This window comes from Cyprinodon tularosa, unplaced genomic scaffold, assembly GCF_016077235.1.
Source record: "Cyprinodon tularosa strain WSP-4 unplaced genomic scaffold, ASM1607723v1 ctg98, whole genome shotgun sequence".
NCBI lineage: Eukaryota > Metazoa > Chordata > Actinopteri > Cyprinodontiformes > Cyprinodontidae > Cyprinodon > Cyprinodon tularosa.
The window spans coordinates 3,326,275-3,349,103 of NW_024039762.1; the positions used below are offsets into that span (position 1 = coordinate 3,326,275).

Here is a 22,829-nt window from a genome sequence, read left to right on the forward strand (position 1 = left end):
TGCCTTTGTTCATTATTGCAGATAAACAGGTCTGGGGTGATACATAAACTATAAAAAAGAAAAAAAAAACAGTTTCAGATCATCAACATTATTAAGGAAGGCAACAAAAGAAAGATATAAAATGCAAAACTGTCAAACCCACCAACAGGAAATTGAACAAATTAATTCTTGACAAAAACTGTTTGTTATGTCCATGCCTGCTACTGTTTCATCTTCCCCTGGCTGTCCATGCAGACGCACCTTTGTGAAATAAAAGCTGATTCTATTATGCATTGTCCCAGGCTTTTAAACGACCAAAATAAAATGAGACAAACCTATTTCAAACTCGTCATCATCGGTTAGGATAGTGGCATTGGCAACAGGAGGGGGTGGCTGACAAGTTCTCAGTTGGTAAGCTGTAGGAGAGAGAACAAACAGTCACAAGAGGGTACATGGGCACTAGAAAACACAAACAAGGAGAGAGACTAATGCACAGAGACAGCATAAGCACATTTTCTATTCAGCTGCACACATTTTTCTCTCTCATTATGCTGAAAGCTGATTAGATTATCAATTGCTGCCTATCTCTCTGCGTAATCATCAAAAAAACTATAACTAATTTAGCTCTAAAGGGGAGAATTTTATTATTAATCCACTTCCCTTCAAAAGACACTTTTATATTACGGACAGAAACACGCATAAGGAGCCATCCATCATTTATTATTGTACATAACTTGAAGCAATACAATAAAAAGAGTGACATGGCAAAAAGAAAAAGGGAAATTAAAATTTCAAATACATATAAAAAAAAGAAGCACGTTCTTTTTCTGCTTTTTTTGTATGCTTACTTCTACATTAGACATTTTAGCAATAAAATGAAAAGCTCATACAGGAGTGCAATCTTAGTTTCAAAGGGAAGGTTACCATAATAATGAAGCTCGAAGAAGCCACTGGTGCTGAAGTCGCTGTGAAACTTGATGAGGACCTGATTGGCTGTGGTGGACACACCTTCCAGCACAGAGGTACCACTGAACTGGCCAATTTGAGGTGAGTTTTGGTCGGGTCCATCCCTGATATGGAGATAGAGAAATGAGAAGAGATAATGGATGGCAAGAATGGAAAATATTTCTGTAAAAATAGCAGCTGGGATCAAAGAATAGATCTTTTTATCCCCAAACACTCTTGAAGAATCCTGTAGAATAAGCAATAAATTCTGAGTGTTTGTGAGACGTTTTACAAACACAGTCAAAGTAGAAGTTTACCATTTGTTTGCTGACAGGGAGGTAAAGCAATAAGATCCCCCTACCCTTTAGCCATTATACATATTGATGAAGAGTGCAGTTGTAAAAGGGAAGATAGACAGAAAAAAAATCAATGACAACATGCAGTCAAAAAATCCACTTAGATTTAAAACATATTTGCTATTTTAATGGAAAACAATTACATATGGCAATAACAAAAAGGGATTTAACCAGTCAAAAAATACCAATTAATTATGATGGACTTAAATTGAGAGACACGCAGAGCACTTGAAAGATTTCTGGCAAAGTACAAACATCAAAATTTTTTTCAGCTCAACAAACCCAGAGTAACTAAAATTTAACAGATCATGCTCATCTTAAAACACCTTTGGAAGTAGAGCAGTAGGAGTATGAAAACACATTTTGTTACGACCACAGACTGTGAAGGCCTTTATCCTCCATCATCATTAAGGATGGATGGCTAAACTTTGGGATAATGAGAGAACCCTACGGTGGGCAAGCTCAACTTTGGCTGATGATGTATGCAAGGTGAGACTTATATTGTTCCGATCCTCATGGGGGAATGAGATGAGGACAATAAAAAAAAAAAAAGGCCCTGCATCTTACAAGTTAGTATTCGTGGTGAACAAGACGGAATTCTTTCTAGTGTTCTGTAATCATAACTGAAAGGAAGCTCTTTTAAAAAATTATCAAGTTTGCCTTTACCAGAGCCAATATCATAAGCTTTGATGTAGGAAAAGTGTTTATCATCACTGACAGGATACTTGCAGATAAAGCAGTTTTGTGATCAGTTGAATAAACAAACGTCAAGCTTGACACTTTTCAAGCAACGGTGCCATTCCTGAAGGCCGGCTCAGTAGCCAAGGAGTCGTTCATTGAGGTTATTGTCCTTGGTCATTGAGAGGTAAACATAAAATAAAACACAAGAGCAAAATATTTAACATGGTTCAATGTGCTTGACCAGGTAATTTAACCCCTTTTTTTTTTAAATTCAAAATCTGATTTTTCTAATTTTTACATCTTAAAAAAAAAAGCATGACTTTTTATAATCTCCCATATACTGTATAAGGAGGATTTAGTCTTGGACTTGGTCGTCCAAATGATGACATATTCAAACTGGTTTCAGCCTAAAAAGATGCTATAAAAATAAATAAAAGTTTTACATCAGCTACTTTAATTTGTGCCATTAGTTGGTAGGAGATAATCCAATACAAATGTGGATTACATTTAGTCCAGAATCATTAAGTGCAGTGGAATCAGATATAAACTTCTGAATTGTAGCATACTTTTTAAGTTATTTATTTGTACAACGAGAAACAACAGTTTCGGATTGTGCAGAACAAAAAATATGCAACCAACTCGAGGCTTGTGCATAATGGTGAACTTTGACCGTGGTGCTCTGTGATACAAAATCATTCAGTCAATAGACACAAAGAATATCAATCCATCCATCCATCCATCCATCCATCCATCCATCCATCCATCCATCCATCCATCCATCCATCCATCCATCCATCCATCCATCCATCCATCTTCCTCCACTTATCCTGGGTCGGGTCGCGGGGGCAGCAGCTTAAGAAGGGAGGCCCAGACTTCCCTCTCCCCAGCCACTTCTTCCAGCTCTTCAGGATGAACCCCAAGGCGTTCCCAGGCCAGCCGAGAAACATAGTCTCTCCAGCGTGTCCTGGGTCTTCCCCGGGGCCTCCCCCCGGTGGGACGTGCCCGGAACACCTCACCAGGGAGGCGTCCAGGAGGCATCCTAAACAGATGCCCAAGCCACCTCAACTGGCTCCTCTCGACGTGGAGGAGCAGCGGCTCTACTCCGAGTCCTTCCCGGATGACCGACCTTCTCACCCTATCTCTAAGGGAGAGCCCAGCCACCCTACGGAGGAAACCCATTTCGGCCGCTTGTATCCGCGATCTCATTCTTTCGGTCATGACCCAGAGTTCATGACCATAGATGAGGGTAGGAACGTAGATCGACCGGTAAATCGGGAGCTTCGCTTTTTGACTCAGCTCTCTCTTCACCACGACGGACCGGTACAGCGCTCGCTTTACGGCAGACGCTGCACCAATCCGCCTGTCGATCTCCCGCTCCCTTCTTCCCTTATTCGTGAGGATATCAAACTGGTCAGTAATGAGGATAAAGCAGTCAGGCGACAAAGAAAAAAATAGAGTTCTCTTCCCTGAGTCATAGCTTCTCATCACAATTTTTTTATTTCCCAGTTTTGTTATTTTTGCTCTTCCTTGGTCTCTGTCTAAGGGGTAGCTCCGTTGTTGGCTTTAGAGGAAAGATACTTTATGAGGAAAACTCAGTCAACTATTTTCAGTAAAAATGGTTAGTGAAATGTTAAAAAATACATACAGTTGGAGTAAACACATATATGCTTTAAAAAAGAAAGAAAACTGAAAATGTTCTACGGAGACATGAGGACTAATCTTCTAATATCTACAGGAAGTTTTTTGGCTTTTAGCAATCACAGGCTGGTTTGTTTCTTTGTCATGCTGTGTTTTTAGCTGTTTTGGTTCTATGATAACTGAAATGGTCCAGGAACTGTCTTTCCAATTAGCTCTGAAGGCTAAGCAGGAATGTAGCAAGACTATTGAAGAATACCACAACTATTGTTGTTGGTAAGAGGTCGAACAGTTGGCAGCATTTTAAAAATGCCATCATTAAGTAATGGTAAATATGTTAGGACATATCCAGCTATTTAAAGCCTCTGTCCAAACAGGGTGCATTATAAAGTCCACTATATAGTACCCCCTCTTTAGTAATTTAAGGGTTGGGGCGAACATTCAGGCACAGCCGATATAAAATCCAACTGGTTATTTTTCATGGACAATTTGATTTTATAGCAACTCTTGTTTCTCCAAAACACACAGTACTTCAGTTCTGCCTCTAGTTTTATAAATGAACTGAAAGAAAACTGGAAAAAAAATATTTTAATTATAGCTGTTAAAGAAAAATCAGATTAAATTGTTGACAGCAAATGAACATTAAAAGCTTTTGTTTCTATTAATCTCATACAATAGAGTTATCTAAAAAGACCCTCGCATAACTATGAACTTTACAAAAAAAACAAATGTAAAGTCACAAACAGCCAATCACAGTGTTGAAGAAGAAATGACTGTTGTAAATACTTAAACCTTCAGTGGCCACGAGGGGTCAACAAAAGCCACAATGGGAGTTAAAATAAAAACAATTTACCCTGAAATGGAACCCAATTAGACCCGGTAAACAGTGTGATTAGGGAGTCACTGATAGTGGGCCAGACTCAAACGGGTGACACTTTATTCCCCTTCTCTGATGGTAGCCAAAATAAAGACTGATAAATAATTTGGACAGGTGTATATATTTTCTAACCTCTTGTCTCAAATCTTTATACAATTTAATGTGCTGCACATTAAAGTACATTTTGCTCAACTTAAAAAAATACAATAGAAAACAAAAACATGCATTGATAAAAAGACGGATGTCAACGTTTCTTTGACCATATTCATCCTGCAGAAGTCTTTAATTGATTATTGGACAAATTAGTATTGAGCTTATTTGATTGCAGGTTTTTTAGGTAGGATTAGGGATTGAAGATGTGGCTGAACAGCTACTTTTGTTCATATAAAGGCAACTGTAATCCAGCAGGCAGATAAATTTGTAATATCACCATAAGAGATGAGATATTACTCCTTGCATTTCAATCAGTAAACCAGCATCCCAGGTCGGTGTCTTCCTCAGCCACGACAGCGTTAAAATTCTACTTCTCTCAGACATCTCTAGCAGCACAAATGGATGCGAAGCATACACACTGATAAAGAAGAGTGTGTATGCTTTTTTTTTTAACCATTTTTTTGTTTGTCCGATCTGCTAACAACAAATTTGACGTTGTGACGTTAAATTATTTATTAGTCTTGATATTGGCTACCATCAGAGAACAGGTATAAGCTCTTGGGTTTTTGACTGGCCTGCAATCTAAAAATGGACATTGCTCCTGTGGCGGATGCTCCATGTCGTTTCCTGTTTGCTCTGATTTGAGCAAGACAGGCTCTCCATGCCAGGAATTGATTCAATAATCCAAAAATATAATGCTTGTAAATTTTTATGGGGAACACCATTTGGAATCTGCAGAGTCTCTCCTGCACCTCTTGTCAAAACTCTCTATATGTAGTTCTAAAGGTTTTGTGATTCAGATTCTCATAGTAGATGAATTGGGTCATTTTATGAATGGACTGTGTGTGATGTAGATACACGTCACACAGTAATAATCAGGTTTCTTTCATGTTAAAGTGTGGCACAGCAAATGTGGTAACTTGACATCCTTTAGGCTAATCACTTAGCAGTTTACACAGTTACTGCTATGATTTCTCAGCTAATATCTGACATCCTGGTTGATGGTTTTTGCTCATGCTTCTCTTCTGTGGATCATAAAAATCCTGGAAATAGCCCACCTTGAATATATCATCCCTGTTAGATCTTCATGTGGTGCATACCCAGAAGCCACTTCTTTCCTATTGGCTGATCAGTGGACAAGTTGTAGCAGCATCATTGCAGGTTATCTTCGATCACAAAACACTAAACACTGCCATCCTAGAACCCACCACAAAGTGTGATATAAGACCACAGATGTAGAGCCATGAGCAAAGATTCCTCCACAATATTCCAACAGCACTCATCTTTCATCTGCAACACTCTTTATGTTTTTATCCCATTTGACATTAAACGTTTTTACCTGTTTATTACTTTATGCTGGAAAATATAACAGATGGTTTTTAAGAGACTTCAGTAAAACAAAAGAAAAAAGAATGGCATACTTATGTTTTAGATCCTTTAGGAAGTTACTTGCATTTGCAAGTCTAATTTAGTGTTTTTTTCCTGCTGTTAAGGAAAATGTACCAACTCCTGCAGCTCTTTTATTTCCCTCTTAGGATTGCCCCTTATTCTGTTCCATCTATCTTTTTTCTCACCCTTAAATGGTATCTCAGTTCATCCAACAGCAGCGTTTAAGGGTGGAAAATGTGTGTCTAATGTTGGTCATATCTGACTACAGTACCATCTATCACAAGTTTGGCAGGTCCCCCTCATGTCTCATGACGAAAAACAAACCGGTTAACTAATGGCTTTAGACAACTCTGGCACTTCTGATGGCTCCAGAAGGACAGAATTGTGAGGTGTGCAGTTAGTTGTTATTGTACGGACAGTTTGTTGCACCTGGGGTCTGTTTCACAAAGCAGGTTCAACAAATGCTGATTCAAATCTGCAACTCTAACTTGATCTAGCCTAAAGTTGGGAACTCTCAGTGTTTGGTTTCACAACGGCTGCTATGTGCTCGTCCCCATTTTCCCTTATCGGTGGTGAGTCTGACTTAGTGGAAACATTGAAAATCGTCTTTTAGAAAGTAAGCTTGTATGAGTGACAAGGAAAAATTTACTAGTTCAAAGGGGTCCCCTCTTGGGAACAGATACAGGGTTGTGAATGTGCATTTTTTTTTTTTTTTATTTGAGAGGGCGGGCCTTTCAAAAAATTCGCAAAAATCCTGCACTAAAACTTTAAGCCTCTTGACTTGTTCTTTCTCAGCAATGCTGATTAGGTGGACTGTTTTCAGTTGATGCTTAGTTTACAATTATAGATTCTGGAATATAAAATTACTATTCTATGATTATAAACTGTCACATTATTAGATACTAAAAAGTTTAATGTATATGAATACGCTCAAAAGGCTGCAAAGATCTTGCTCCAAAATAAGCCTGAAACAATTTTACGAGTTGAGTGATAGAGGGTACCAAAACTCTGCACTGAAGATGCAGGCGTGTGAGGGTGAAAAACTGAATTTGGAAATTAGCATCAGGCGGAGCTCATGGAAGCCACATTTTTTGGTGCTGAACTTAAAGTAGGCTGCTTCAGCACTTGTTGTGGAAAGAGTTCCTCGAGGAAATGCAGACATCTAATTAGGATGCCTCTGGGGTTCTTCCCTAAGGGGGTACATCAGACAAGTCAGACTGAGAGGAAACCTGAGGTAAACCCTCAATTATGTATGCTGTAGGTAAACCGCAAGATCACCCAGGTAGAGCTAGAAGGAAGAAATAATACAGTGAGAAACTTAATAAGTATTATAAAAGTTTGTGTTTTGGTAAAATGTTAAGAAATACTCCAGAACTTGCAAACAGCTGAAAAATGTAACTGAAAACAAAAGAAGGAACATTTCAAAATAGTTTTCTTAATGTTCATCTGAAAAGATTTTCCGAATTCAATCTTTGGGGAAATTTACCTGTGTCTAAGCTGCAACAAAAACCTCTATTAACACAAAGGATTGTCCCTGATCCTGGTTGAATAGCTGAATGAGTAAGTGGATTGCTGTGGTCTAATAAGAGAGACCAGTAAAGCATTTATTAACTGCTCATTGCGAAGCAGAGACACCTCCGCTAATGGGAAAAGCGATGATGGTGGGAGGGTCTTTAACCCCTATAAGCCAGTAGGTTGAGAACAACGAAGAAATTACTTTTTATTGACAACAGATGTAGTAATTCAAATGAGAACCAATCATTTTTCATTTATTCAAGCTGAGCAGTGAAAGCAATTTCATCCCTGGCAATTTCAGACAACTTAAGCCATGATCAGCAAAATGACGTACACCAAATGCTTTTCTTGCATGTATGTGTGACTGTAATGTCTTATGTACTTAGGAAAAAAAAAAAGCTTACGTCAGTTTCATTTGAGAGTTGTCAGCAAAATTGGAGGCTGCATTCGAGCAAGGAAATGAAATGCTGGCATCAGGGAAGGAATTATTTATGCAGCCTTTCATTAAAAACCAGTAGCACCAGTAGTTCTTTTTTCATACAGCATGAATGGTGACCTGAATGCTGTGATGCATTTTTTATTTTTATCACCCAAGGGGACAGCTCCATAACTGCCTGAGGCTTCCTACTCATCAGACAGGCAACAGGGAGGTAAAGGAAGAGGGAAACACTGAAGGGAAGGCAGCTGCTGAAGCGACAGACGGGAGGTAGCATTGTTTACTGCTGTACAGCTGTCGGTTATCAGCAGAAGTTTCTACAAACCAACAAACATCCCGAGCGACTCCAACATGAAGTTTTTGTGCTGATACACATTTCCTTTCTTTTTATGCAACACCCACCGATATATCCACTGCACAGTAGAAGTTTTGTAAGTTCGATGAGACAAGTGAACTCAGATTCCCTTTAGATTCTCTAAGTTAATAACATTCCATATGACAATATAATTTGCTCTTGTGGGAAGCTGTAGGAAAAAAATTAGGCTACAAATGTCAAACCAGGTCAAAATCTTTGAATAGTTGTTGGCTCAATTAATCTGGGTGTCATATCACAAGCTGTGAGCACAGCATGTCCAAGTGGCCTCTGGCCTTAGCACTTTGTCGACCGCTGAATCCTTTCTGTGCCACATTACAGCTTGCATTGCAATAACAGGAATATTTAATTTCCAGGTTTGCATTGTTAAACATAAGGGCTGTTTTTATTTCCATATTCATCTGAGGGAAAGGCAAAATAAAATAATGGCATAAATTGATAATAAAATAAAGTTTTAAAAATAAATAATCCACAGCTCTCCCATGATTTCAGTTTCTTTGTCATAGTGATCTCCTATTTCTCCAGCAAAAAAAACAGAATAATAATCCAACGACCCTTCACCATCTGTTCCTGTCTGCAGCCAATCAGCAGCCTGAAGCCAACTATAACTAGATGTTAAAATGAATGCTTCACATTTTACCAATAAATTTAGTTTTTACGTTTCTTTTTTTCTTTTTCTGCATATTCTTGTGTTTTCTATTTTTCAATACCTGAGTCTTCTTGTTTTTTCCAGTGTTTATATTTTTGCTGATTATATTGTTGCATATATGTCTTACGCCGTTGCTGCTACATTAGATAGAATTGAATGTAGAATTGGGAGTTCTTGAAAATTCAGATAAAGTTCAAAGAAGTCATGTATGTAGCAGACAGATGCTGTTATTGCATACAGGCATGTTATGAATGTTATTAGACCAACTGTTATTTTCTCTGATTTATTGTTCTGAAGGTATGTTTCCTGAGGAATACCACAAATGAAAAAAAAAATTGTTGAATAATTTTAAAACAAAGGTATTTGCAGACATAATTCCTACCAATAAAGCAGAACAATATTTAAACAACAATGCATAGATCTTTTTTTTGCAGATACAGTAGGTTGCAAACGGAGGTCGGAGTGATATAAAATGTCAGAATGGGAGCCAAAACAATTTTTACTGCAAGAATAACAATCATGTGACATTTGAAGTGGTTTATACAGAGGACACAGAATATCTAAGCAGTGAGGATGAGCTCACTCACCTACAAGATAACATCATTCTCAAGAAATGTAACATTCTTAACCTGCATTGTAAAAAAAATCTATTTGAATGGTTCATAAAATTCATAAATATTGCTAGTACATGAGAAGGATTCCTTGCCCTTGGCAGTAAGGCCAGCACATGGAAAACAACATCTTGTGTGTGCCAAAGCATGACAATGAATAATTTCAAACTAAGCAAAACAAATCTAACTCACCAAACAGTGATGTAGTCGTAGATGGGTTCAGTATTGATGACAGAGAAATTTATGTAGATGCCGTAGCCTGGAGGTACTCTTACACTCCACATGCAGTCCTGGAAGTGTGGGTACTCAGCAGGGTGTCCAGGGGAGTAAATTGTACCATTCATGGATGTTATGTTTCCACCACAGAGAGCTGAAGGCAGAGAAGGTGGTTAAAGATGATCGATATGAAAAAGAAAGCTGTTCTTTTCCTCAAGTTTCAAAAAATTGCTTTCATAGCTGTGTTGTCCCTTACTGTTGATAAAAAAAAAAAACATAAAAGCATGGTTTGTTTTTTTTCCTTGTTACAATAGAGAGGTGTACCTGTAAGATACCACTGCAAAGCAAAAGCTCTTCTCACAGACAACTTGATAACCCAAATAACTTTGAAGATAAAACCTCCTCTGTCATGATCTAAGCTAAAAATACTACCCTAAGGTCTGAAAAAGGCATTTGGAGTTGCAAGGTGTGATATGAAGGAAGCGAAACAGAAGTATTCACTGGAGAATGGGGACTTGCTGACCTAAAATGTTCCGTATTGCTTCCCTTATCTCATCACAGATATCTTGCCGAGTGGAGAGAAATCTGCATTGTCTTTTTAAATTTACAAGGTATCCTGGCAATTTCAGTTTTTGTCATCAAAGGATTTGCGAATAGCTCAGCACGTTACTATATGATCTAAAGCAATACTTTTTGCTTAGTCAGTCGCTTTTTTTCTTTAAGGAATAAAGAATATGAATACCAGTGGACATAAAAAAAATACCTTAAAATCACATTTAAATAATGTTTTTGTTTTAGTTCTTCCTGATAGAAAGGTATATATGGGATTGAAACTTTTTGAATGCTTTTTTCTACAATATATACTCTTTTTATATTGTCTGTGTATTTTTATCTTAAGGGAATCTTACTTTCTCTTTGTACTTTATATAAGCTACTGGAACTAGAATTTCCCTGAAAGAGTAATCCCAAAGGTTAAAAAAAGTTGAGTCTAAATCTAAGTCTATCGTTCTTTTTAAGCCCCTTTCTGTGAAAGCAATATAATGTTTTTACATTTTTTCTTTACTCAAAAGAAAAAGTATATATATATATATATATATATATATATATATATATATATATATATATATATAAAACATATAAATGTTTTTTTTTAAACTGAACATATTTGAAGAAAATACTTTCAGGGTCTGATACAAGGAGATGCAGTGCAGATAAAACAACAAAATAATGTTTGTAAGCCACGGCTGGCCCTCACCATCACATTTAGGGATGGGATGATTCCAGTTTCTGCTTACTCCATGCAAACATGTGAGGGAGGCCTCTCCAATAAGAGTGTATCCCTGGAGACACTCAAAAGAAATGGTCATCCCCACACTGTAGTCTTGACCAATCACTAAGCCATTACGAAAAGGCCGGGGATCTGGACATCTCTGCAGCTCATATGCTGGAAAAATAGTTCACATCAAATCTTAGTAAGAAAATATTTTAACACATAAAATACATGTTATTTAATAAAAAAAAATATTCACATAGTTTATTACTTCTATCACATAAACACTAGACACATCAGTGCATGATGTATGATGTTATACTACTAATAACAAGTGCGTAACTTTGAAGTGGTAGGAAAAATATATATTTTCACAGATAAAAAAGGAAATCTGAAATGTACAATGCACATTGTTATGCCCCGTTTAAACTGATTTCCTTTTATAAAATATGGTGCAGCCAATTGCATTCAGAAACCAGTTGATTTATAAATAGAGTCCACCTGTATGTATGTAACTGAATCTATTTATGAAGTATATTCGGTATATAAAAACAACAATGTCCCAAGATTAAAACTCAGGGGGCCGCTGTTCAATCCGTCATCCCAAAATGGAAAAACAACTGCAACTGCAACAACTACCAAATCATTGCCGTCTGAAACTGAAAGGCTAGGAAAGAACATTAATCAGAGAAGCCGACCATAGATTCAGAGAAACTCTGAAGAAGCAGCACGGATCCATTAGGTTGGAAAATCTTTCTACCAAACACAAATAGCTCATAAATATGGCATTTTTTGGAGTTCATTATTCCATAATAATTCCCTTATACCAGATTTTTTTTTTTATTTTTCTTGGTGCACCTCACTTTTCAGATGTATTTGTAAACAAAATCAAATAATTGCATACATACCGTTGGACTGTCACATAAATTCAATTCAGTTTATTTATATAGCGGCAATTCACAACATATGTCATCTCAAGGCACCCTACAGAGATATTTCAACCAGATCATGCAGTCAAATTGATTCAAAGATTTCTATCTAAGGTAAACAAGCTGATTGCATTGACTCATTGACTCCTTAGCAATCCCTCCCACCAAACATGCTTGTAGCGACAGTGGAGAGGAAAAACTCAGTTTCAACAGGAAAAAACCTCCAGCAGAACCAGGCTCAGTGTGAGCGGCCATCTACTGAGGCGGACTGGGGTTCAAGGGAAGGCAAAAAAATCCCCCCAGAAGTGTATTGCCCTGCCTTATGATGTTATAAAATGGGAAAGGTATACAGGAAGTCAAAAGTACTGTAGGGGACTCTATAGAGGACAAGTACTTATGTTGTACTGTATAACTATCTTTAAAACATATTAAATTATGTTTAAAATAATTGTAGGTTGAACCTACTGTTTAGTGTAGGGTGTTATTAATAATTTCATTTAAAATTAGCTTGAAAGCAGGAAAATAATTCAAATATCATGTGAAATGTTAAATCTCAATAAACTTATCTTTAGCTCTAAAATTACATTAAAACTGATTCAATTTACTTTATTAATTATTTTATATCCTCTCTCAAAGGTTTTTTTTTTTCTTGTCTGTTCTAAATTATGATATTTACTCCTATACTGTACCTACTGCTACAACAAAACCAATTTCAGGACAACCAATCTTTGGTTCTTACCCTGGTAGACAATGTGGAAACCAGGCTTGTTCTGGGAATAGTCACTGTGGAAGAAGAGTGTGGTCTCATGTGTGGTGCTAAAGAGAGAATTAGGCACCACTGGGCCGCTGAAACGATCTATCAATGTTCCCGTCTCAAGGGTCCCACTGCGCACCTCCAAATAGTCATGAACAGGCTCTGTGGAGAAGTTCAGAAACTGCAGATGGATCCCTAAAGTGCAAAATGGAGAAGTTAAACTCAAAGGGAGGTATTGTGAATAAAAATACGCTATATTGTTCTAATATGTTAGCTCAGGTTATTTAAGAAGAGTATTTTGTTACTAGAATGAGACAGCATGGGAAGTTCTTTGCATGCAAACACAGAGAAGATATCACGTCTCTTGCTATACACATTTTATATTGTCAGACCAATAAGACTTCCTCTTGAATCACTCTAATTTTCTAGACGAGTAAAGGCTAAAATTACTTGCTCTAAGTTAAAATTTCAATCATGAAGGCTTGCTCATCAAATAATTATTTGCAGTTTAATGCAGTTCTGTGAGACTGCAAGACCAAATGGCTAACATACTTTGACATACTTTGAGCTACAGCCCACAAACTCAAGTATGTGTTGATGTGTTGGAGCCTTTGGGGTACATTTCACTTATTGTGTTCATTTATCAATTCTTTCAGGTTACAATCAAGCTAGTAGACCACAAAATACCCTGACTGTTTCCAGTACAATATTCAGAAAATGTAGCCTGCAGCATTGGTAAGCATTCTGCTTTAAACCAACCCCACTTCAAACGATCAGGTACTGTAAATGGACAACTGAGTAATAGTAGTAAGGATATCAAATTATGATATTATTGGAAAATAGATATAAATGACCTATTGCAGTTTTGGACCAGCAGTCAGTATTTCTACAAGCTTACCAAAGACATACAGTATGAGTTTGGACTCTCGGGACAATATTAAGTTATTCTGTTTTTAAATATGTTAAAGCTAAGTTTGGCTGTTGCTTTTTTTAAATGCATACTTTATTGACCTTCAATATATAATTTTACAGTCTAAACATATACACAGTCACTTAATAGTAACCACTTTGTTCAGAAAAAGTTCTTGAATATTCATACCTATAAGATAACAAATTGTTCTGTCAGCAAACAAGAGCTATTTTAACAATAAAGAAACAATGAAAATAAGAAAACAACAATAAAATAATTTAAAAAGTAAACAACAAACCGGGTAAAATGTATTCATTCTGTTAAGTTTTCTTACTTTTCCTTTCTAACTAACTAAAATCCGCCCAACAATTCTTGTACCCTAAACAAAGTCAAATCTGTGTTTTCTTATATAATGTAACCATCCATTCCAGTACTATGTATTTTTTGAATATGCAATCTTATGGAAGAAATTTCTTTCTTACTATTAGAAATATTTAAGTATTTCATCCATCCTTCCACTTTAGACACCAGATCACATATTTCCACAGAAGATATGGAAATGATCTGCTTTTATGCAGCACAGGATAACCAACATTTGGTATCTACATATTTTCTCTTTGCCAGAGCTTATATATTTCCAGCCATGTCCTTTCCTAAAATATGAATTTATGGTATTTTTAAATTGTTTTTCATTCTATTAATGACTTAGGCTTCAATTACAAACTTTATGATGTTCAGCTATAAGGATTTTAGACTTAGATTTAAGATATCTACAAAGCCTGATTCTGCACATGGCATTTTCCTTTTAATTGTTGAAAGCTCACCCCTGCTTGTTTATTAATACACCCCTAATACCACCTGGACTCTTTTTCTCTGCAATTTAAACCTACCATGCAATTAGGTGAGAATTATAGATGATATTTAATCCACTTTAAAAAATCTATGGGGAATTATGGAATCAGATTTCTCGATTATTGTATTTCACATCTCAATAGATGTATCCAACCATAGGGTTATTTTTAATTTTAAATTAGCAGTTAATTTTTCATCACTGATAGTAGTTTGTTTTGGTAGACCCTCTGTAAACCTTTCCTCTATGCCCATCTTCCTGAGGAATTTGGATCACCTAATTTTACCAAAGGTTTTAATTTTGCAGTTTTTTGGGTGTGAAAGAGCCAAGTCACCTTGATTGTTGATTTTACAGTTTAATGCAACCATTATGAGTTGTGAGGGATAGAATAATTTCAGTAAAACTCTACAATAACCATCATTCATAAATACTAAAGAGACCATTTATTTGTGATTAATGAATATCTTATTACTGTTTTATGTCACCTATAGCATCTAAACCATTTAAAAAAGGTAAATATTGCCCTGCCATTTTAGTTTAACCAGTAGAGATAAGAACTAAACCTAATCATTATTTTTAATTACCCTACATAAGTGGGCTTAATACCTAAATAAATTATAAAATTACCTTTTATAAATGGTTTAGATACAGTTTATAATAGATTATCAAACAACAAGCTATTGATCACTATTTAATTAATCTTTAGCATCTATAAATGATGGCCTTTGTAAAGTGTAACATTTATTTATGGTCTAATCTTGTTTTTTACACAAGTATAAGGGAAAAAGAACAGAGAAATGTATGAAAAAAGCAAAGAAAACAAGCACAAACAACAAAACAGCATAAGGTCAAGCACAAAGGAAGAAGAAAAAATAATGACAGAGGGTAAAGGAGTAAAGAAAAACAGAAGGGGTGGGCGGGTTACAGACCGAAGCCAATGGGGAGTTGAACTCTCCAGGTGCAGTCCAGGCTGCTCTGGTAATTCCCTGGGAAGCCTGGGCTGAGGATGACGCCGCTGAAGTCTGTCATGGAGCCTCCACACTGGGCTGAAGGAGACCAACCGAAGCAAAAGAACATGTCACTTTCCACAGAGGGGCTCAAAGGAAAAACAAAACAATAAAAAAAGCAACGACTAAGGCACTAAATATTCAGTGTGGGCAAACGGCAAATTGCCCTAATATTCGTGTGTGTAAATTCCAGTACATAAATCACTGCTCAGCATCTAAGCCAAAAGAGGATGTCTATGCACAAGTTGTGTAAAAAAAAAAAAAAAAAAAAAAAAGTAGTTCATTTAGTTGAGCTCATTTTATATAGAACATAGTTGTTTTGTGCTATTTGTGCTTTTCCCCAAATGGGGCTTCATTTCTTCTTGACCGGGTGGATGATGGTCTATAAGGGTGTTCATGCAAACATACTTTGGTACACTTTGCTTTATTGGTGCTTTAAACTGTAATACATGAAGGGGTTGTTATTCAACATACTACTGTAATGCTGCTTTGCTCAGGAGTGGATGCAATTACTCTACTCCCTCTCCAGGCTCTTTTGACTCAGTGTTGGAGTCTGGAGAACACTTTTGCTTGCTGTGAAGGTGACACTTATCCCTCTCTCTCCCTTGTGTGACACATACCAAGCCTTACACAAACAACAAGGTGCATATAATCTTATTAGCATTCTTCTAAATAATTTCCCTATATTGCTGATGTTTTTCAGGGATATGAGAGGCAAGGCCACTTGAAAAAAACCAATATAGTAAAAATAATAATAAAAAATGGTAGTGGGGGCATCCTGCTTGACCTACTTGTCTTAGTTCAAATTAAAGGGAAAAAAAGCAAAGGAGAGGATAAGCAATTTAGTGTTTGTGCAGGGGCACACACATGCTTTGATGTGGGCTCACAAGCAACAAAATGAATACTGATCCTGGGGTGTTTGAGTCAGTTTTTATGTGCATTAAACAACAAAGGAGTTAAACCAACAAGTGAACATATGCAGCTCGGAACATGGCTGTCAACAGCAAAGCTGGGATTTATGTCTATGCTTAACTCCGACGACCAGAGGCATTGAACATTTACACGAACGCTGTAAACATGCTGGGACTGTAGTCAGTGGTTTTAGACACTGGAAGAGTACTTGCACCACTGGGGGTAGGTTTGTGAGGCTGTAAGATTACTTGCGTACATGTATAATAGAGGGGGGAATCACTGTGAGATGGTAAAAGAGAATATACAGTGCTGCCTAAGAAATCTTTAAACTCTATCACGGTGGCAGTCGACATCAAAGGAAATGTCAGTGAGACCACATACTCACAACGGGAGGATCAGAATTCAAGCAACCTTCCGAGATGATACAAAATCCTATTGATTTCTAGATCAAGTGGAAAGCAAAAAATTCATAACAACTATCCAACACCACACAAGCAGCATCCCTTACACCAGTCTTACGAACAAATGGCTAATGCAATTTTTTACACAGGAAAGCTTTTGCTTTTTTGTGCCCACTGATTTAGTGTTTGTGCCTTTGTGTGTGGGTAAAATATAAGGTTCAGAAAAGTCTTAACGGGGGATTTAAGGATAAATGAGTCAGCAAGAAACAGCAAATAAAAAAATATATATATAAAAGAAAAAGCAAGAGTTTGCTGATAATATAAACCCACAGTAAAACCTAATTACATTCCTAATACACAGAAGGTAATAATATGTAGAGGGCAATAATATGTAGAAGGATACGTACCAATACACAAAGGTACGGGGTAATTCCATCTCCTGACGGGACCGGGCATGCAGGTAATATATGCATTACCCTGTGCAACAAAACAAAAACAATTAATAAATGACTTTAAAAAAAATGTGAAATTGCAGTGTGAATGTATGGGACATTTTAACAACTCATATTTAGAAATTTCAAAAGTATTTGTTAATTCACCATTGATATATTTCAACTTCAATTCAAAAACAATTCAAATAAAATCAAAAAACCTTTCTGTTAAACATTAATCCTTTTACATAAACATAGCATGCAGCACTACTTAGATGTCCCACTTTGTTGTATCGTGGGAAATTATCAAACTTCTACTCTCAGGGCATAGAAAGATACTTTTATTAAAAAGCCACGTCTTGCTTTGTTACTTAGATACGTATTGAAATTCAGACCATCTAGGTACTTGACAGGCTGTAATAGGTAAAAAAAAAAAAAAAGCCATTTTAATGTAAAAATAGGGGGACAATTTGGGCAGTTGGAGTCACTTCAAGCATTTGTCATGCTGATGTGAGTTAATCTTTATCTTTGTGTTTGCTTGACTAAGTATCAGATAGAGAAAGTTAAATTAAAACAGTAAAAGAAAAACTATGATTCTGCCTTAGTAATCTTTAAACTCCATCAAGGTGGTAGTGGCTTTCGAAGAGCATGTTAGTGACACTAAAGATCCTCGACTGGAGACTAGTTTATTGTACAAATAACACTTTGTTGCCGTAATGATGTGTATCATCTCTGATCATCACTACGTTTGCTACAAACAGATAATGTCACAATGTCCAATTAATAATAATACTAATTAATAATCACTTGATATCAAAATAATTATAACATATGACCAAATGAAAACAAAAGACTCATTAAAGAATCAATCACTTGAGGCTGTTTTGCCATAATGGAAATAGAAGGAAGATACACAATAATGAAAAGGGGATTCAATGGAAGTTTGTTTTTTGCAAACATGATATTTATTTGTTATACATGAACACATTGTAAAGGAAATGTGTTATACTTCATCATAACACTATTTATAACAACTGGGATAAAGCATGACAGATAATGGATGGATGGATAACACTATTTTAACTGAAAAACATTTTGCAAGACTGAATGTTTTATTGAACACAACAACTGATCTCAAAGACTCAGCCAGTCTAATTTTCGTTTTTAGGCAAAGGCTTAAAGGCCATTTTTAGTTCAGACACTGAGTCTGAAGATGTGTGTAAAAAAAGTTGCTGGCTGGTCCAGAGAGAAAATGTGAAATGAGGTGAATGCCCAAGTCAGGAAGGGGAAAATCAGTGTGGGATTAGTGAGGCGACTGCTCACAAAATCTATTGCCTGTGGCCTTAGACAATTCCACAGCTCAAAAGGCTTCTGAAATAGTATGTACCAAAGAAGGATTGGAAAAAAGTTCAACCTGCTGCGTAACATTAAACTCTGACATCCCTATAACCAAACATGAGAGAAAATTATACTCAGCTTTAAAAGTAAGGTTGCTAACATATTGGTAAGAAAAATGCCAGTAATTTGTGCTTCCACATTTCCAAACATAAACATTTATGGTGTAAGAGAAACAGCCTGACCTACCTACCTCCCATTAAGGGGCTTCCCTTTACAATAGCTACTTTTTATGATTCATCAACCATATATGGACAAACGTACCTGCAAAGAAAAGCCTTGATCACACTGGAAGGAGACCATGTCACCCACGGTGTAGCGATCCCCCACCTTTTGGCCGTTACTTGGAGGTGCCGGCTCTGGGCACGAATCCAAACCTATTGCTTATGACAGAGTCACAACACACAGGTGTGGACAGCGATCATTCTTCTGCATAACTTCAGAAATGATTACAAGGTTGATCAGCTTTATCCCTTTTAAATGTGACCTAAATATTTAGGGTACAGCAAATGTATGTTTATCTTGGAGACACCGGGTTCGTTAAAATCAAATGTACTACAACTGTATTTAAAAATGAAATACTGCTCACTTTTTTATCTGTCTAATTATAGCAGTCAAACCATTTAGAAACTAAGGAAAAGAATGAATTTATTATTTGTTTGAGTAATCACAAAGTCTATTTGACTATGATTTTAGCAATAAGAGTGAAAAAACACAGAGATCTCTAAAGTAATGCTTGACAGAAGCATTAGGCTGTATTAAAACAAAACCGTTATCGTTTCACTTGCCAGGTATGGAAATTACTTACTAAATTTTCTTTTGACTTAAAAGAAAAACGGTAATGGTTTAGGCTAAATTGGTGTGGGGCATTTTATGTAAATTGATCGAACATTTACTTTTACACAGAAAATACATAAAAAAAACAACATAGTGAGATTTAGATTTAACTAATGTGAAGTGAGCAATGACTCTTTACCTTTAAAACTTCAATATTCCTGCTTGTAGAATATCATCACTGTTTGATTGCCTTATATATAATCACAATAGATGTATGGAAGACATGCACTGAGTAACCAACTAACTAACTAATAATGGAAACTAATTCCAATAAGCTAACACAATATACATACCTGCTACTGGGTTGCACAGTAAAAAAAAAACATTTTTTTTCATACGGAAGATACTATTTAGGGAAAAAAAATTTGATTTAAAACTGTTATCTACAAACACAAATCAGGTGTTCCTTAAGTCTGCAGGAAAGGGGATGTAAGCAAATAAGACTATGGGAAAAATTTTAACACTAAGGTGCTAATAATCACATGATATGTAAGCTTTGAAAACTTTAGCTGTTGGAGTTAATTCAACCCTAATCCTACATTCAAAGATCCAAATTCATGTTTTATTCTGAAATTGTGCAATTTGCAGTGCAACAATACACGAAATAAAGCAGTAAATGTGCTGCAATTGTTTTCATTTTAAAGTAGTTTTTTTTTTTTGTACAGATACTTTGTAATCTAAATAGAGAAAAACACAGCATTGTAAGCAACATTTGTTGCAATACATTGTCAGTATTCTTTAGTTAGAATGTACTGTATATGCTTACATTTTTTTTCAGAAAGCAGAAGGAAACATTCTTGTAGTGATGAGTGAAGGCTAATTTTAAGTGTCTTTGCAGCAAAGAGAAATTGCATTTTTTTATCGTTCTGTTTAGTACAAGAGCAAACCTTTCATGTATACCTTAAAATGGCAGTAAAATGCACATGACTGTACAAACTCATTCAAACCTACTCAGAGTGTCAACAAGTCCAAACAAGTAGGTGGATAAGATTCTGTAAACAAGGGAACAGATAACATCCATATAATATTTTAGAACAGCACAGTAACTCATCAGAGTGAAAAATAGCACAAGTGATGATTCCATGCAACACCTAGGGGAAGTTAGACGGAATATTTGTGTGGGAGGTGATTGTAAGCAGAAAGGGCATAGAGCATTGAGGTCAATGTAAGCATCCACATGCAATAATTCAGCCAAAAAAGAGCTACTGTAAAGGTGGAACACAAGATTCTCACATTTATGGCTTTATTCAAGAATATTGCTTAGAACGTTTTCATTGTTATCAAGGAGACTTGGTTCTGCAAATCCCAGAGTGAAGTTGCTGTCATAGCGTACAGCATGCCTGCCTGGGGGTAAGTGTGACATCAAAGTACAAAGCTGCCATAAATTAAACAGTTCTATGCAATTATCATATGTCCACACTGTAAGGAATAGCCATACTTTTCTTTGCACTGTTCTGAAAAAATGGTCAAACCAATTTAAAGTGAAATTAATATAATCTACTCTGACAGCACTTTGAACGAAAAGTCACTAAAAAAAAGACAGGAATTTGCTTTCAAATATTACAAAGCTAAAACTTAAATATATGGGTTATTTTTATTAGAAATGAACTAAGAAATAAGGTAAAGCCCTCCTTCATTTCTGGTTTTGAATAAAATCAGTCTCTAGTCAAGCATTTCTTTTTTTGGCACTCACTTCCATAGTTTGATAAAAAAAATAAAGAATAAAACAAAACAGCAAGAGCACCCTTTGAAGTACAGTTTTGTGTTGGAACAAGTGTCCACTAACATATGGCTGAGGTTTCAGTGAAACTCTGAAACAGACCTTAAACACTTTACATTTTTACAGGTGCTGTCTTCTTTTGGTCAGAAAGTTTATGTGTCCCAGCATGAGCAGCCATGTTTGGAAAGAGTCCAGTCCTTGTTCAACATAACTGGCATTTCAACAGGCAGCCCTGCCAACTGTATTTAGCCAATTAATTCTGAACCATGTGAGCCGCATATGCTGCGTCAATGTCAAGGCAGAATAAATCATAAAAAGCAGCTTTGTCTGATATTGTTTTTTTACTTGGAGATTTTTCAATTGAAAATAAATGCAACAGTTATTACATTAACTATTTCAATTTATTATCTCAGGAAAGGCAATAACACCTGTTTAGAATTCAAAAGAAGAAGCTTAAGGCTTTTTTTTTTATTCAGACACAGCGCACAAAGGAATGGAAAAACAAACAGACTGAATGTTAATAAACATGAATAAAAATGTAAGTAAAGCTAACAATATTTTGAAGTGCTGATAGAAAGCTCTAATGGTCAGATGAGAATGATTAATAGGCAAGGTTCTTTTTAGTCAATTTAATCAAAAGTGTCTGTATTTGTGTACTTATAAAATAGCATTAAGAGAGCATGCATTGTCAATACTTAATCACTCGTTAATGTTCTTAAATTTGGTAGCCTTTATATAATGAACAAAAAATAAGTTAGTTACATTTGAGAAGTTTTAACAAACACTTAGCTTCTTGACAATCTTAGAGTCAAGTAAGAATATTTATTCCTTAGGAAATATGCTTGGAGACTGCTAATATATTTTTATTCCTGGACTCATATCATTTCATTTGACAGCTGTTAAAGGGAAATCAGAATTTATTCAAATTGGTAAAATTGGAAAACTCATGCCTGTAAAACTCTCCAATGAAGGGTTTTTGCTAGTTGGGTGTGTGTTACAGTAATGATCATTATAAAATTATTTATGACCAGCAGGACAGGGAGACAAAATCATATTGTTTTTTAATTACAACGAAAAATATAAAACATATGAAACATAGAACTCCAGAGCAATCTGAAAACAAAGCATAGCAATAATATGGTCTTGTTTAGGTCTGTATTTAACATGCATTTCATCTTATTTAATTAAATATGTCAACTTTAAGCATGATTGATCCCCTCTGAAATTAATGTCTGTAACATATACTTTGATCATGCTTTATATGCTAAACCCAGTGATTGAAGAAAAAAACAAAACATGTAATGAGATATCCGGAGAGCTAAAAAAACCAACAAATTAAGTGATTGATTAACCACTACAAACTGAATGAATCAAAGTGTAATGGATAATTTGGGATTTACTTGTTTACTGATTTTGAGGAAATACCTTTTTAGACAAACCATTATATCTATGCTCCCCTAAATATTGTACTAAGACAGCAGCACATCAAAATGTATACAGTATTATATTCTGGGCATCAGGAATAAAGTTAATTTTCTGTTACATAAAGCAGAGCTTAAGAGTTTCCCCCTTCCTTTCTGAGCATGCACAAAAATGAC

General features: G+C 35.9%; 1 protein-coding gene across 3 annotated transcripts in view; it reads right to left on the minus strand.

Annotated features, from left to right (window-relative positions):
* LOC119777104 (CUB and sushi domain-containing protein 3-like) overlaps window positions 1-22,829 on the minus strand; it is a 319,759-nt gene that overhangs the window by 104,662 nt on the left and 192,268 nt on the right. For all 3 annotated transcript variants that reach the window (XM_038275900.1, XM_038275898.1, XM_038275899.1), the window contains exons 38-45: window positions 18,939-19,057; window positions 17,256-17,325; window positions 15,458-15,574; window positions 12,754-12,963; window positions 11,071-11,259; window positions 9,792-9,969; window positions 904-1,049; window positions 315-395 (exon numbers count right to left, since the gene is read on the minus strand). In XM_038275900.1, the coding sequence (XP_038131828.1) occupies window positions 315-395; window positions 904-1,049; window positions 9,792-9,969; window positions 11,071-11,259; window positions 12,754-12,963; window positions 15,458-15,574; window positions 17,256-17,325; window positions 18,939-19,057 (1,110 nt within the window). The remainder of the gene's footprint in view (window positions 1-314; window positions 396-903; window positions 1,050-9,791; window positions 9,970-11,070; window positions 11,260-12,753; window positions 12,964-15,457; window positions 15,575-17,255; window positions 17,326-18,938; window positions 19,058-22,829) is intronic.